Genomic DNA, 15,102 nt, shown 5'->3' with positions numbered 1-15,102 from the left:
TTCACTAATTTTTGCTTTATCATTCTTTATAGAAACACTAGAGGCCTGGTGCACGAAAATTTGTGCATCGGGGCGGGGTCCCTCAGCCTGGGACGCCCCCTCTCACAGTCTGGGAGCTTTCAGAGGGTGTCCCACTGAGGGGGTGTCCCTCTGCGGGAGGCGACCATACTAATCAGAGGAAGGTGCTGCCCCTGTCACCCCACTGCTCCTGCCTGAACCCAAGGCTACCTGAGCCCCAGGCCTTGCAGCTGCTGTAGCTTTGTCGGGATGGACGCCTGGAAGACATCTGCCCTAATTAGCATATTACCCCTTTATTAGTATAGATTGTTGCCTTGAACTCTTTGAAATTAGCTTACATACATCCTCCTTTTTTAAAATTTATTTTTCATTTTTTGTTAATCCTCACCTGCGGATATTTTTTTCCCCCATTGTTTTTTTTTTGTTTGTTTTTTTTTTTTGAGAGGTGTAAGGAAGGAGGATGGAGGACAGGAGACAGACAGATAGATAGACATCATGTGAGAGATTGGTTGTCCCTGGCACGAGTCCTGGCAGGAGCCATGGTCTAGAGATCAGACCTGCAACTCAGGTATATGCCCTTGATGGGGAATTGAATGAACCTGAAACTCTGGTGTGCAGACTGCTCTAACCATTGAGCTCACCAGTCAGGGCCATCCTCTTCCTTTACCCCTTAATACTTGAGCATTTATTTCCTAAGATAAAAGATAATCTCATACATAACCACAATATAATAAGTTTTTAAATTCAGGAAGCATTGATAGAGTACTTTTATCTAATATGCAGCCCATATTTCATTATTTTGTCAAATTTTCCAATGTCCTTTAAAGCTTTTTTCCTCCTGTAAATGATCATGTATTGCATTTAGTTGCAATATCAAGTAGAGCATATGTAATAGGGACTATTCCTCAATTGAGGTTTGTCTTATATTTGCTCTTGAGGGGTCAGGTTCAGAGTGTTGTGTTCTCAGGGTACCTTAGCTGCAGGCACACAATAGTCTTTTTTCTCATTGGGGATGCTCACTTGGATTCTCCCTCAGGTCAAGGTGTTCTGTCATTCCCCAGTGTAGTTACTATTACTTTTCTTGCACTAATAATTCCTTTACTATGAAAATATACTGCTTCTCACCAAACTTAAAATGTTTTAAATTGTGGTAAACATATAAAATGTACAGTTTTAACCATTTTTTTAGTTTATAGTTTAGTAAATGTTAAGCACATTTACATTGTTGTGAAACAGATCTTCAGAACTTTGTCAACTTGCAAAACTAAAACTATACCCATTAAACAGCTCCCCATTTCCTCCTCCCTCTAGCCCCTGGCAACCATCATTCTACTTTTCTCATTCTATGAATTTGACTACTTTAGATCAGTTAAGTTGAGTTATATAGTATCTGTTTTATTGTGACAGATTTATTTCACTTAGCATACTGTTCTCAAGGTTCATCCATGTTGTATCATGTGACAGGATTTCCTCTTTAAGGATGAATAATGCAAATTTATATACATATTTGGTTTATCAATTTGTCCCCTCAGTGAGGACTTGGGCTGTTTCTACTTTTTTGGCTATTGGGAATAGTGCTGCTATGAACTTAGTTGTGCAAATATCTCTTTGAGACCTTGTTTTCAATTATTTTGGATATTTACCCAGGAGTGGATGTCCTGGCTTGTATTTTTAATTTTTTGAGGGTATAGATCAGTGATGGCAAACCTATGACACGCGTATCAGAGGTGACATGTGAACTCATTTTTTGGTTGATTTTTCTTTGTTAAATGGCATTTAAATATATAAAATAAATATCAAAAATATCAATCTTTGTTTTACTATGGTTGCAAATATCAAAAAATTTCTATATGTGACACGGCACCAGAGTTAAGTTAGGGTTTTTCAAAATGCTGACACACCGAGCTCAAAAGGTTCGCCATCACTGGTATAGATTTACATTTTTATTTTGTAAAATTTTCTATTGCATATGGCTATTGAATTTTATTTGTGTTGAGATTAACTTGGATATAACCAGTCACAGAGATGAACTGTGAACCAAAATAAGCTTGCTTTGTTTTCCCTCCTCCATGGTTTATCTTGCTAATTTAAGGAATTATCCTTGAAATGAAATAAATCTGGATATTATTTTTTAAGTTAATTGAATATAATTTTTTTTTCTTACTGTAAATTCTTTAAGGGAAAAGAAGTTTGGGAGGGAGTTTTCTTTTTGTCTTAGGTTGATCTTGTATTGGAGAGAGCTTTGGTCCAGCCAGAACACTGAGGCATATCTCAAAGACCCTCCTGACCTTTTTTCCCCTGAGCATTGAATTCCCCAGGACCTCTGTTTGTGTGCCTAAAAGTTTGCAATGCCTTTTTTGTTGTTGTTGCTTTATTTTCAGTGTATAATATTTTAAAAAGAATCTCCTGCAGTTGGAGTGTGCAACAATCAGAATTAGAATCATGTGTACTATAAAACTGTTGTAAACAGGAAGGAAAAGAACTCATCTCTAAGTTAGAGATGAGTTGCTTGATGTTGCTGTGAAGTTAATGCTGATGAACACTATATCAGCATTTAAAAAAAAACAGTTTCAGAATAAGAGGTAGGAATTATCAATATGTCTGGCTTTTAAAAAATTGAATAGTTGGTAACATTTTTAGTTTTCTTTGAGGTATTCCTTTGGAAAGGGGATTTGGATGATGGTTATGAGCTTCACTCACAGAAGGGATACCTATTTAGGTATAGGATTGATTGGTAATGCTAGAAATCTCTGACCAAGTACCATAATTTTCTAAAGCTTATCAGTGAGCAAACACAGGGTTCATTTAATGAAAGCCAGAATCATCGGTAAAATTCATATGTCAAGTGGAACACAAATAATAGAAAATATCCTTCTATTTCCTATAATAGTCACATCATGAATTCTGGCTTAAATACTCCACATTTACTTTTGTTTCACCTTTACATAGGATTCTTAGGTGAGGATTCTTTTTCATAGTGAATTTCTTTTTATTTTTTTAAGTTGATCAGAGACCTTCATTTTGGTCCCTGCCATTCATTAAGCAACCAACACAAATGATTTTCTTTTTCTCTGCCTCAAGCAGCAGCATTTGCATCCAGACAGAAAGGAAGACACAGCCATGGAACTCCTTGTAGCGAAGAACTAACAGATTATTCTGGCTTAGGTAAAGTTAGAACAGGAAAATATATGTGCGACTTCCCAAGGACTCTGTCCTTCAAAGCTGAGGCCTGCAGAGGGCTAGCTGAAGGATGCAGGTAAAGGCTCACAAGTGTCCAGCTTAGTAGTCAATACAAAGTACCTTCCAGAAAAGCAAATTCATCCACAGCTTTGATTGAATTATCCAAATCTCACCTCTGGAGCCTTTTCCTTGTTGAGCACAGCAGTAGGCATCTTTTGCAATAGTCTCCACAAACAGTTCCGAGGCACGTGCCAGAATGAAGATGGCTTTCTGTCGGGTGAGCGACACATCAGGGTCTGCTGTAACCAGGGCCTTCACTTGCGCCAGAGGCTGCCTCAAGAGCCTGGCCCTGGGTGCACTCTTAGGAGCTTGCGCCTGTGGGGCCGCTGCCTTCCCACTGAACCCTTCGCAGGGCATCCTGCTTCCTGCAGCCCCGCCTGCGCCTCCACCCAGCATGCTGGGTGAGGCCCCTTTTCTCTTGCCTGGACACAAAATAACTGTTAAGCCTAAGTATTTTCCCTCCTCAAAATTTTGTCCCGGGACCCTTTGGTCCACAGGCTGACGCTCTCTCCACTGAGCCATACCAGGTAGGGCTCTTTTTAAAAGTTTTTAAAAAAATTGATTGATTTTAGAGAGGAAGGAAGAGAGAGAATAATCTTTTTGTTCCACTTATGCACTCGTTGGTACCTCAGATAAGTTGTATTGTTTTATGTAGCTCTACATTAAAATCTAAAGTCACCTCTCCTCTGTCCTGGTATCTTGACAAATTGGTTATTGAGTACCTATATATTAGAAAAGGCTAAATGCTCAAAGTGCCTTGCAGTTAAGTAGTCAAGAAGCAAATATGGACTGGCTGCAATGCTAGAATAAAAACCCACTTTTTGCAAAGTTTGATTTTAGTGAGAAGGGTGTCCTTTGTGGACTGGCCCAGACCCAAACTTGCCCCACCTTAGATAAAAAAAAAAAGTCTGTCTTCTTCCCTTTGTGGTTTCTAAGTATTTGCTATAAGTTGTTGGTTTGTGGTAGCCAAGCTAATAAAGACTTTAGGAAGAAAACTATTTACATGTTAGATCCAGATATCCTGATAATGTTGGCTCTTTCTGTTGCCTGATTTTAGGAGTGTCTACGGCCTAGTTATGAGTTACTAATGTCAAGAAGTTTTCCCAGCAAAGGTATTCTGAACCTTTTGGGGGGACATAAGGACATTTTTGAGAATCTGAGAACCAAAGACTCTAGGAAAACAGACATATATAAAACATTTGCATCTAATGTCTGTTTCTGCCTGACTACCTGAAGCAAATCCTTGGTTTCTAAGCATTTCTGCCTTAAAGGATTGGCATTATAAATTGTACTAGATGCCCAGTGCATGAAAATTAATGCACTGGAGGGGGTGTCCCTCAGCCCGGCCTGCCCCCTCTCACAGTCCAGGAGCTCTCAGGGGTGGGAGGTGACCTGGTGATTGGGGAAGGCACACCTCTGCTGCTGCTGCTGCTGCTGCTGCTGCTGCCACTGCTGACAGCGCTACCCTTGGCCGGCCCTGGTTACCTGAGCCCCGGGCAGCCACCATCTGACGCTTGCCTGCGACTTGGGCTGGCCCTGGGCAGCTGGGGGGCTGGGAGACTGGAGGACTCTGGAGGCAGGCGTGCGGAGCCTTGCTGCACACCTGCTGCCCCGGTGGGGCTGAGGGTACTGGGCGCCGCCATCTTTGATGGCAGGGCAGTCAATTAGCATGTTCCCTCCTTATTGGCTGTGTTCGCCGCCATCTTTGCGATGGTGTGAGGGTCAATTAGCATATTACCTCTATTAGATAGGATTGTGTTTAATGCTATTTGACTCAAATAGTGTTTAAAATTAACATGTACATATTTGATAGTGTGACTTTATTTTTATGTGTAGGAATCTATGGATAGCGAGTTTAGTTTAAAGGTTCTTGATGTGTAGCCCCGGCAGATTAAGCCACAGTTATTTCTAATTCTACATAAGAAACAAGATTTTTGACCATTTTATTAGAAATTGAGAATAGTATAAAGATTTGTGTTCCATGCCATTGCTTTGCAAACTGGGTCTGGACCTGTAAGCTTTGAAATCCATTTGATGCGTGTGACTAGCACGTATCACATAATATAAGGTTAAGTAGTCAGTGAAACTTTTACTTGAGTGTGTGTATTTATGTAGGTATAGTTGCAAACATTTACATTTAAAGCATTTTTATTGGATTATGATGTGAAAATACAGGGTGGGGCAAAAGAAGGTTTACAGTTGTATTGAAAAGACAATATATAAGAATAAACTCTGTTTCAATAATTAATAAGTAATATAAAAATAAACTTTCCTGGACTCAAAACTATAAACCTATTTTTGCCCTACCCTGTATTTTTTTTTTTACTAGAACAACCTTTTATTTTTTTAAATATATTTTTATTGATTTCAGAGAGGAAAGGAGAGGGAGAGGGAGATAGAAACATCAGTGATGATAGAGAACCATTGATTGGCTGCCTCCTGCACACCCCCCACTGGGGATCGAGCCTGCAACCCATACATGTGCCCTTGACTGGAATCGAATCTGGGACCCTTTAGTCTGCAGGCTAACACTTTATCTACTGAGCCAAACCAGCTAGGGACCCACCCTGTGCGATGTGATTTAAAAAGGTAGGGATCCACAGCTCTGTATCTGTCTGCTTTCGAGGTACTGAATTTCTAGTATTGTTGTAGGGAAGTGGTGTGATGAAGGGCTTAAGAGTTGGGATGTAATAGTCAAGGGTCAACTATTTTTGAACTTTAGTGATTAATAAAGTAGAAATGCGATTTTACAGATTCAATATTTTTTGGGTAGCTAAGGCTGAATTTGTTTTCTGAAGCTTTTGAAAGCTATCCTAACCAGAAGAAGATAAGTATATTACAAATTTATAATTGCATTTGCTTGGACATGTTATGTATATTTGAGTGAACATAAGTCAGATGCTTTATACTAAAATATCTAGTATCCTTTCTGATTCAAGACTGGAAAGGTCTATTCTAAATAAGTTCAACTATTCTGGCATTGGCTAGAGCGACCATTATAAAATATGGAGGGCTTTGGGATTTGGGGGCAGGAGGTGGTCAGTGATTTTTTATTTTTGTTCTTTAATGTGAAATAATTTTCAGGAAAGGTCATGTGAGTAAATAGTAGGTATTGTTTAAGAAATTGTAGTATAGCCATTAACTTAATGGCTTTCTTTTTCTTTCATTTCTTTCAAAGGTTTGGGCCCCACGGGATCCCTGTGACAGTATTTCCCAAAAGGGAATATAAGGATAAACCGGAAGCCATGCAGCTCCAAAGTAATACATTCCAAGAAGGGACAGAAGTCAAGTGTGAAGTGAATGGTGCTGTTCCCGACGACCCTTCTCCTGTCCCGCCACCTGAGCCGAGCTTGGCTGAAAACCTGTGGACTTCCAAACCACCACCACTCTTCCATGAAGGAGCACCTTACCCTCCCCCTTTGTTTATCAGGGACACGTATAACCAATCGATACCTCAGCCACCTCCTCGGAAAATTAAGCGACCCAAACGAAAAATGTACAGGGAAGAATCTACTTCAATAATGAATGCTATTAAACTACGACCCAGGCAAGTCCTGTGTGACAAATGTAAAAACAGTGTTGTTGCTGAAAAAAAAGAAATTAGAAAAGGTAGTAGTGCAAGTGACTCTTCTAAATATGAAGATAGGAAACGGAGAAATGAAAGCGTAACTACTGTGAACAAAAAACTGAAAGCTGACCATAAAGTGGATGGGAAAAACCAAAATGAAAGCCAGAAAAGAAATGCTGTGGTTAAGGTTTCAAATATTGCTCACAGCAGAGGTAGAGTAGTCAAAGTTCCTGCTCAGGCGAATACATCAAAAGCTCAGTTAAGTACTAAAAAAGTGCTCCAGAGTAAGAACATGGATCATGCAAAAGCTCGGGAAGTGTTGAAAATTGCCAAAGAAAAGGCACAAAAGAAGCAAAGTGAAACCTCTGCATCCAGAAATGCACATTCAAAAGTCCATTTCACACGTCGATATCAGAATCCTAGCTCAGGTTCCCTTCCACCCCGGGTTCGTTTAAAACCACAGAGGTACAGGAATGAAGAAAATGACTCTTCTCTGAAGACGGGACTTGAGAAAATGCGGAGCGGCAAGCTGGCACCCAAGCCCCAGTCTCGTTGCACCTCTACCCGCTCAGCAGGTGAGGCCCCTTCAGAAAATCAGAGTCCCTCAAAAGGCCCTGAAGAGGCCAGCAGTGAGGTTCAGGACACAAATGAAGTGCTTGTGCCTGGTGAGCAGGAACCACAGACACTGGGCAAAAAGGGCAGCAAAAGCAATCTCTCTGTTTACATGACCCTAAATCAAAAGAAATCTGACTCTTCCAGTGCTTCCGTGTGTAGCGTTGATAGCACAGATGATTTGAAATCCTCCAACTCTGAGTGTAGTTCTTCTGAAAGCTTTGATTTTCCTCCAGGCAGTATGCATGCACCTTCCACCTCCTCCACATCCTCTTCTTCAAAGGAAGAGAAAAAGCTCAGTAATTCCTTGAAAATGAAAGTCTTTTCCAAAAACGTCTCTAAATGCGTCACACCAGATGGCAGGACCATATGTGTAGGGGACATTGTTTGGGCCAAGATATATGGCTTCCCTTGGTGGCCAGCCCGTATTCTTACTATAACTGTGAGTCGGAAAGATAACGGCCTCTTAGTTCGACAGGAGGCCCGTATTTCATGGTTCGGGTCTCCAACAACATCTTTCCTTGCTCTATCGCAACTGTCCCCCTTTTTAGAAAACTTCCAGTCACGCTTTAATAAGAAGAGAAAGGGCCTGTATCGCAAGGCTATCACAGAGGCAGCTAAGGCTGCCAAGCAGCTGACCCCAGAAGTACGGGCTCTGTTGACACAATTTGAAACGTGAACACGGACAGTAAGGTAGGCAAGAACCATTGAAGGGTACCACAGATTTTTCTAGTCTAGTTAGGAGGAACTTCTGCAAAATAGCCTGGCCAAATTGGAGAGAGAAATAGAACTCATTGGCTGCTTTTTTTAAAATAAAAACTTACCTTATAGCCATTTTTAGACTGAGAAGCTAAACTGAACAATCAAATTTTGTCTTAAAGTTGTGAGATTTTAGTAATATTTTTCAGTTTTAAAGTCTAAAACCACCCTAAGGCACAGGAGCCATAGCCTCAACTGAAAATGAATTTTTGCAGGGACTTTTGCCATTTGTACCTAGTACTGTGTGTATGTGTGCATATATACACATAAATATGTGTGTGTATATACATACATACTATATATAAATAGAATCTAGCCTGTCACTATGTGACACAGGTTGCATATTTGGGATTGTTGTAAGGGCTGCTGAGCTGGGGGAAATAGTGTGGATATTTAATGACTACTTGTTTTTAAATTAATGAACACGTAACCTTTCTATGTGCATAATGATGCAAGAGCTTGATATTTAGGTGTTTGACAAACAGATGCTTGCTATTCAGTTTCAGACGGGAAATAGCTCAAGTGTTTGGGATTAAGATTGTCAAGGCTGGCTAGGTTTGAATCATCTCTCTCTCTCCTTTGTTCAATGAGGATTTAACAAAAACTTTCAAACTTCTGGTTTGGGAGTTCAGATAGGTTTGTTTATCTTTGGATATGTAAATAGTTGGTTGCTAAATTTGGTCAGATTACTCCTGACTGGCTGTTCCTAAATTCTTAGGATACGTCCTGATGAATTACACTTTGTGAATTGTCATATGTGTAATTATTGCCTTTGGATGTACCTAATTTGATAACTTTAAAAAATATTTCCGTTTAAGGTATCTGTTTGCAGGTCAGAAAATGAGAAAATGTAATTGTGTAATGCTCTGAAATGTAAAAAAACAAGCTGTAAATAAAATCGACTAAATCCAAATTATTTGTGTGTGTTTCTCAAAAAGCTTTGAAAATTTTCAAGATGGTAGAAAATTAATCTTTGTAACTGTGTAGTGGAGGTGAAAAATCAAACTCCTTATTTGCCCTATCAGAGAATATAATATCTGAGCATAGATGATAGTTTTAAAATGAGATGTAGTATAGAGGTCTAATATGCTTCTAGATTTGACCCTTCTGCTAGTTTCTCCTAAATGTATGGGTTTTATTTTTTTCATTTCTAACCTTAATATTTCATCATGTGCTTGATTTTTTTAAAAAAAATATTTAAGTAATTACAACCAGTCTCTTCTGGCTCCAGTGCATCAGGTATCATTGCTTTTGGAGCTGGTAACTTAGCTCATCCTTTTTCAACATGGTCCATATGTCCCTAAGATTCGATTTTTTTATTTTCCATTTTTAGCTTTGTATTGTTAGTGAAAAATATATCAGATTGCCTATGAAGGCAAGTTTATCCCAAGGTAATGTTGCTTTCATACTTTTTGTGTCTAACTTTTAAATTTGATATGTCAATTTGACACTTTGGGAAACTTGAAATATTTAAAGAGCAACTTTTCATGGATTTCTATGTAATCCAATTTGAAATACCTTAGTTTTATGGAATTAATAATGAAAAGATTAATGGAGATTTAAAATCAATAGTTTTCATGTTAGCTTCCTTAAGGTTATGGACTTCTATGATTTATATACTGATTTCTGCAAAAGAAAGTAGAATTTCTTCTGGGGAACTCAGTCAATGCTTTTTGATTATAATAAACACACAATTGAAAAAACAAGATATTTCACTTGAATAGAACATATTCTTTCCTGCAAACAGAAACAACTATTTACAATTTATTTTTGATAACAGGTTGAAAGAAGTTCACATGATTGAAGGGTTTTCAGGAAATATCTCAAGATTTTCTGAGTATTTGTTTCAGATTAACGAACTGTTCAGATATTTTTGAAAGTTTGAGTATCCAAGGTTCAGATTTAAACAAGGGAGCATAAAGTCACCTGAAATATGTAATTCCAAGGTTTCATATAATGATCCCAGGTGAGTTTCATCCGAACATGGTGGTTTAAACAGTGATCTTGCTAATATAGTCAAGTGCTTTGGCAAATGTGCTTTTGTGGCATAAACCAAATTTGGTTTCAGAAGCCATAGGAAAAAGAAAGAAAACAGTCATATTTGTTGATTACAAAACGTATTTTATGTAGTCCATACCTTTGAGGAAAGGCTTGAAGCACAATCACAAATGTGCATGATCTCCAATCATGCCATTATGAACTGGCAGTCTGATCATTTCATCTGAAGTTTCAATAGGGAAATGAGTTTTAAAGGTTTTCTGAATACTAATTCAGTAGTTGCATAGTAATGTTCTGTTCAAATAGAAATTTCCTAAGGAGTTAAATTTGCAGATGGAGATAGAGTAGAATTGAGTGATTGCAACCCCTTTTTTCTTTCACTTCTTGTTAAAATGAGCATTTACTTGTATGGAGATAACGAAATGGGTAATTTTTACCCTTGCAGAGAGAAAAACGAGGTGTGGGCCAGGTCTGCAGTGGTCTGAGTAAAATGGCTAAAACAGGACTAGCAAGGGGAGAAACCAAGTGAAGTAAGAGCTGTAAAAGCCAAAGATGAAATTATTTCTAGAAATTATCTGAAATTTAGTGTTAGAGTTTTTCCCCCCTTTTAGTTTTCTAGGATTTATAGGCCAGAAAGCTGACTTCATTTGGAAAGAATATCTGTCCAACCCATTTATAGAATTAGAACCAGATACCTAAATGATGAAGTAAAGTAGAATTCACTAGTCTGAAGTCCATTTTCATGGTTTGATAGTGTGTCCTGATGTGGTTTTGATGGGAAAATATATAGTAATTTTAGATTAGTACTAAGTAGAATAGACAGGATTATAGCTATAAAGAACTACAAGCAAAGAATATGGAACTGTTAGTAAAATCAACTATACTTTAGTGGGTGAGTTTCTAATTTATAAAATACTGAGTTGCCACCTCTGAGGTTGTACTTCATATTGGTTCTGTGGAAGGAAAGATACACATTTACATTCTTTGATAGATATACATCCTTTATATAGAATAACAATTGGAATTTGGAAATACTTTATAAAAACCTTTGATTTGCATTTAAAATTAGCTTTCTTTTAAATTTTGAATTTCTCTATCGTTCTGCATTAGTTCACTTTTGTTAAGGACTCATAGCAGAGACTGGCAAATGTCTAGAAAAGTTGTTAATATTTTGATTCAGGATGTTTTGATTTGGGCCAGGTGATGGCCTCCAATAGGGAATTTGCAGGGACAATGAAGACCCTTTTTTTTTTCAGTGTGGGAAATTTAGGGTTTGCTTTGGGATTATTGCTGTTGAAATGCCCGATAGGGAATTCCGAAATAGTCTGGTGTCATCCATGCATTGCTAGGAGAAAATAAAACAGCTAAGCTGTCCTGGCTGCTTTGGCTCAGTGGTTAAAGCATTGGCCTGCGGACTGAAGGGTTGTGGGTTCCATTTTGGCTAAGGGCTTGTACCTTGGTTGCAGGCTTGATCTCTGGCCCCGTTGGGACAGGTGCAGGAAGCAACCAATCAATTTGAGAGAGACACAGAGATGTTTCTCTGCCTCTTTCCTTCCCCTCCATTCTGAAAAAAAATCAATGGAAAAACAACAAAATCAGCTAAGCTGCATTAATTTTGCCTAGTTCTGACTTAGTTAATAGGCTCTTCATATTCTGTATGTATAGTTTATGTGCAATTACCATATTTCTTCAACAAAGTGAGTAGAATTAAAAAATGAAAGCTTTAGCAATTAATGTTACGCCATTTTAAATGAAAGAATAGTAAGTTTAAAGTCAGAGATCATCTAGGTCAGTGGTTCTCAACCTTCCTAATGCCGCGACCCTTTAATTCAGTTCCTCATGTTGTGGTGACCCCCAATTTCATTGTTACAAATTGAACATAATTAAAGCATAGTGATTAATCACAAAAACAATATGTAATTACATATGTGTTTTCCGATGGTCTTAGGTGACCCCTGTGAAAGGGTTATTCGACCCCCAGGTTGAGAGCTGCTGATCTAGGTGGTTGATATATTTTTGGTTTTCCAGGATGTCTTGGTGTCTTTATCATGGATAGTTGACACAGATCAGAAGAGAAACAGTTCAACTCTTTTTTTTTTTTTTATATATTTTATTGATTTTTTACAGAGAGGAAGGGAGAGAGATAGAGAGTTAGAAACATTGATGAGAGAGAAACATCGATCAGCTGCCTCCTGCACATCTCCCACCGGGGATGTGCCCACAGCCCAGGTACATGCCCTTGACCGGAATCGAACCTGGGACCCCTCAGTCCGCAGGCCGACGCTCTATCCACTGAGCCAAACCGGTTTCGGCAGTTCAACTCTTTTTAGGTGAATTAGTGGGACTGTATTTATCCATTACTCTTTTCAGAGTAGGTTTTTAGATTAAAACCATCCTCTCTCACTGATAAATTGTTTTTGACACTTAAAAAAAAAGATAATTTTATTGATTTCAGAGAGGAAGGGAGAGGGAGAGAGAGAGAGAGAGAGAGAGAGAGAGAGAGAGAGAGAGAGAGAGAGAGAAACATCGATCAGAGAGACTCATTGATTGGCTGCCTCCTGCATGATCCACACTGGGGATTCAGCCCTCAACCCAGGCATATGCCCTGACTGGGAATCGAACCATGGACTCCTGGTTCAGAGGTTGATGCTCAACCACTGAGCCACATTGGCTGGGCTTGGACACATTTATGAATATGGAATCCATTTAAATTGTTTGTTATGAAGTTAATTACATTAGTTTCCAAAACTTAATTTATGTACCATCACAATTGCCCCATATTTTCAAATTTGTGTACTTTTCATTTTTTTTTTGTCAGTACAGTAGTGGAAAACAAACTTGCCTTGACACAGGTAGAGAATTACAATACAATTCTAAGATCTTGTGTACCACACTTTGGTAGGAAACAAGAATTTTTATGTCTTTAAAGTCCATCTTGGGATGAATTGAACAATTTTCATGCATCTAATTAATCTCTGAAAAAACTAATGACCAAACTTGAATTTTTTTCTTATAGATTCCTATGTTCTGGCACAAATTAAAGATTGGTTGCGGGGAGGTGTAAAGTAAAAGAAGAAACTGTAGACTCAAATGGTATCAGGATTTATCAAAATACTGAATTTGTGAGTCAAAATTCTCATTTTCCAGCCGAATGAGATGTTTGTAGTATATGTTGTCTAACTTACAGGCCGCCTCTTGTCGGACACTTGCTTGTAAAACATTTTTTAAAACTGATGTTGATAACAGGCTTGTTTAAAAATGCCTGGTCTTAAAACTTGGTTTAAACATGCATTATTTTTTCAATTTTCTTTGTATCATAAAAATGAGACAGTTGACCTCCTTTTATTGCCTTAGATATCTGAGTCTTAATCGGAAATCATGATTTAAAACTTCTTAATTTTTTTCTATCCTGTAGTGAGTATTTAGAAGGAAAACCAGATATTCCATAGCTAAAGTGTTAGGCTGTTATCACTTTTTTCCTTTTTACACAAACTAAAAAACTTGTAATTATAATGTATATCAAGCTTCAGCCAGGGCTTTCAAAAAAAAAAAATTAAGATAATTTTGTAATCCCCTGTCCCTTAGTGCCCTCCAACAGATGCACCTAAAAGCTTTTGCACAAGTCCAGAAAGAACAATCCCTCCCAGTGCCCCTCCTGGTGAAATATAGAAGCATGGTGCTTGCTTGGTGAGAATGTGTTGTAGAAATGTGTCATCCTGTGAGTGTAAAAGATGGAAATGGATAGATAGCTATGAGCGTATAACTTGACCGATGCAGGTGAGTCTGAGCGTTCATTAACATTTTGGCGCCGGTTGTGCTTGACAACATGAGGCTTTTATTGATGAAAGGCAATCTCGTCCACTTTCCAAGCACACAGCTGAAAGTATAGTCTCTTGAGCCAGATTTCCTAGATGCAAAGGCTGCCTTGGGTCTGTCACAAGCTGTGTAATCTTAGGCAGGGTACTCAATGTCATTGCCTGTGAAACGGAAAATAATAGTACTTCCTCATAACGTAATTTCTCATTAAACCAATAAAGTGCCTGGTAGAAGACCTACAGTGGGGCCTTGACTTACGAGTGTCCTGACTAATGAGTTTTTCGAGATACGAGCCGTCTCTGGGCCGATTTTTTGCTTTGAGTTGCGAGCTAAAATCCGGGTTACGAGCCAGCTTCAGATACCCCACTGCTAGTTGGCGCAGCAAACGTCACAGTGAACGCCACAACATCAGCCCAGCATCACGTGTCTCACTCGTTCACTATAAGATTTGACATACGAGTAATTTGAGTTACGAGCTCTGTCATGGAATGAATTAAACTCGTAAGTCAAGGCCCCATTGTATATAAATACTTGCTGTCATTACCACAACCACCACTTTCTGTGAATGGGATAGAAATTCCTTTCAGGTAGTTTGTTTTTTTGTTAATCCTCAACTGAGGATATTTTTTCTATTGATTTTTAGAGAGCAAAAGGGAAGGGGGAAGTGGGAGAAAGAGAAAAATCACATGAGAGAAACGCATTGATTGGTTACCTCCTGCACGCACCCTGGCTGGGGCAGGGTTCCAACCTGCAACCCAGGTAATTGCCCTTGACTGAAAATTGAACCTGAGACCCTTTGGTGCTTGTGCTGACACTCTAACCCAGCCGTGGGCAAACGACGGCTCGCAGGCCAGATCTGGCCCGTTTGAAATGAATAAAACTAAAAAAAAAAAAAGACCGTACCCTTTTATGTAATGATGTTTACTTTGAATTTATATTAGTTCACACAAACACTCCATCTATGCTTTTGTTCCGGCCCTCCGGTCCAGTTTAAGAGCCCATTGTGGCCCTCGAGCCAAAAAGTTTGCCCACCCCTGCTCTAACCCCTGAGAAACACCAGCCAGAGCTCAGGTAACTTTTGATATCCTGCA

General features: G+C 38.8%; 2 protein-coding genes across 17 annotated transcripts in view; one reads left to right on the top strand and one right to left on the bottom strand.

The window, feature by feature from the left end:
* PTTG1 (PTTG1 regulator of sister chromatid separation, securin) overlaps positions 1-15,102 on the bottom strand; it is a 373,674-nt gene that overhangs the window by 223,228 nt on the left and 135,344 nt on the right. The window lies entirely within an intron of this gene.
* Positions 1-15,102, top strand: part of PWWP2A (PWWP domain containing 2A) — a 54,642-nt gene that overhangs the window by 12,963 nt on the left and 26,577 nt on the right. For 5 of the 15 annotated variants that reach the window (XM_059699088.1, XM_059699087.1, XM_059699086.1 and 2 more), the window contains one exon: positions 6,437-7,401. In XM_059699088.1, the coding sequence (XP_059555071.1) occupies positions 6,437-7,401 (965 nt within the window). Of the gene's footprint in view, positions 1-4,348; positions 4,371-6,436; positions 12,284-13,211; positions 13,318-15,102 lie in introns of those variants that run through there. The other 10 variants (XM_059699084.1, XM_059699085.1, XM_059699093.1 and 7 more) reach the window with 5 other exon arrangements.

This window comes from Myotis daubentonii, chromosome 5 (assembly GCF_963259705.1).
Source record: "Myotis daubentonii chromosome 5, mMyoDau2.1, whole genome shotgun sequence".
Taxonomy (NCBI): Eukaryota; Metazoa; Chordata; class Mammalia; order Chiroptera; family Vespertilionidae; genus Myotis; species Myotis daubentonii.
This window is presented reverse-complemented; position numbering and strand designations above follow the sequence as displayed.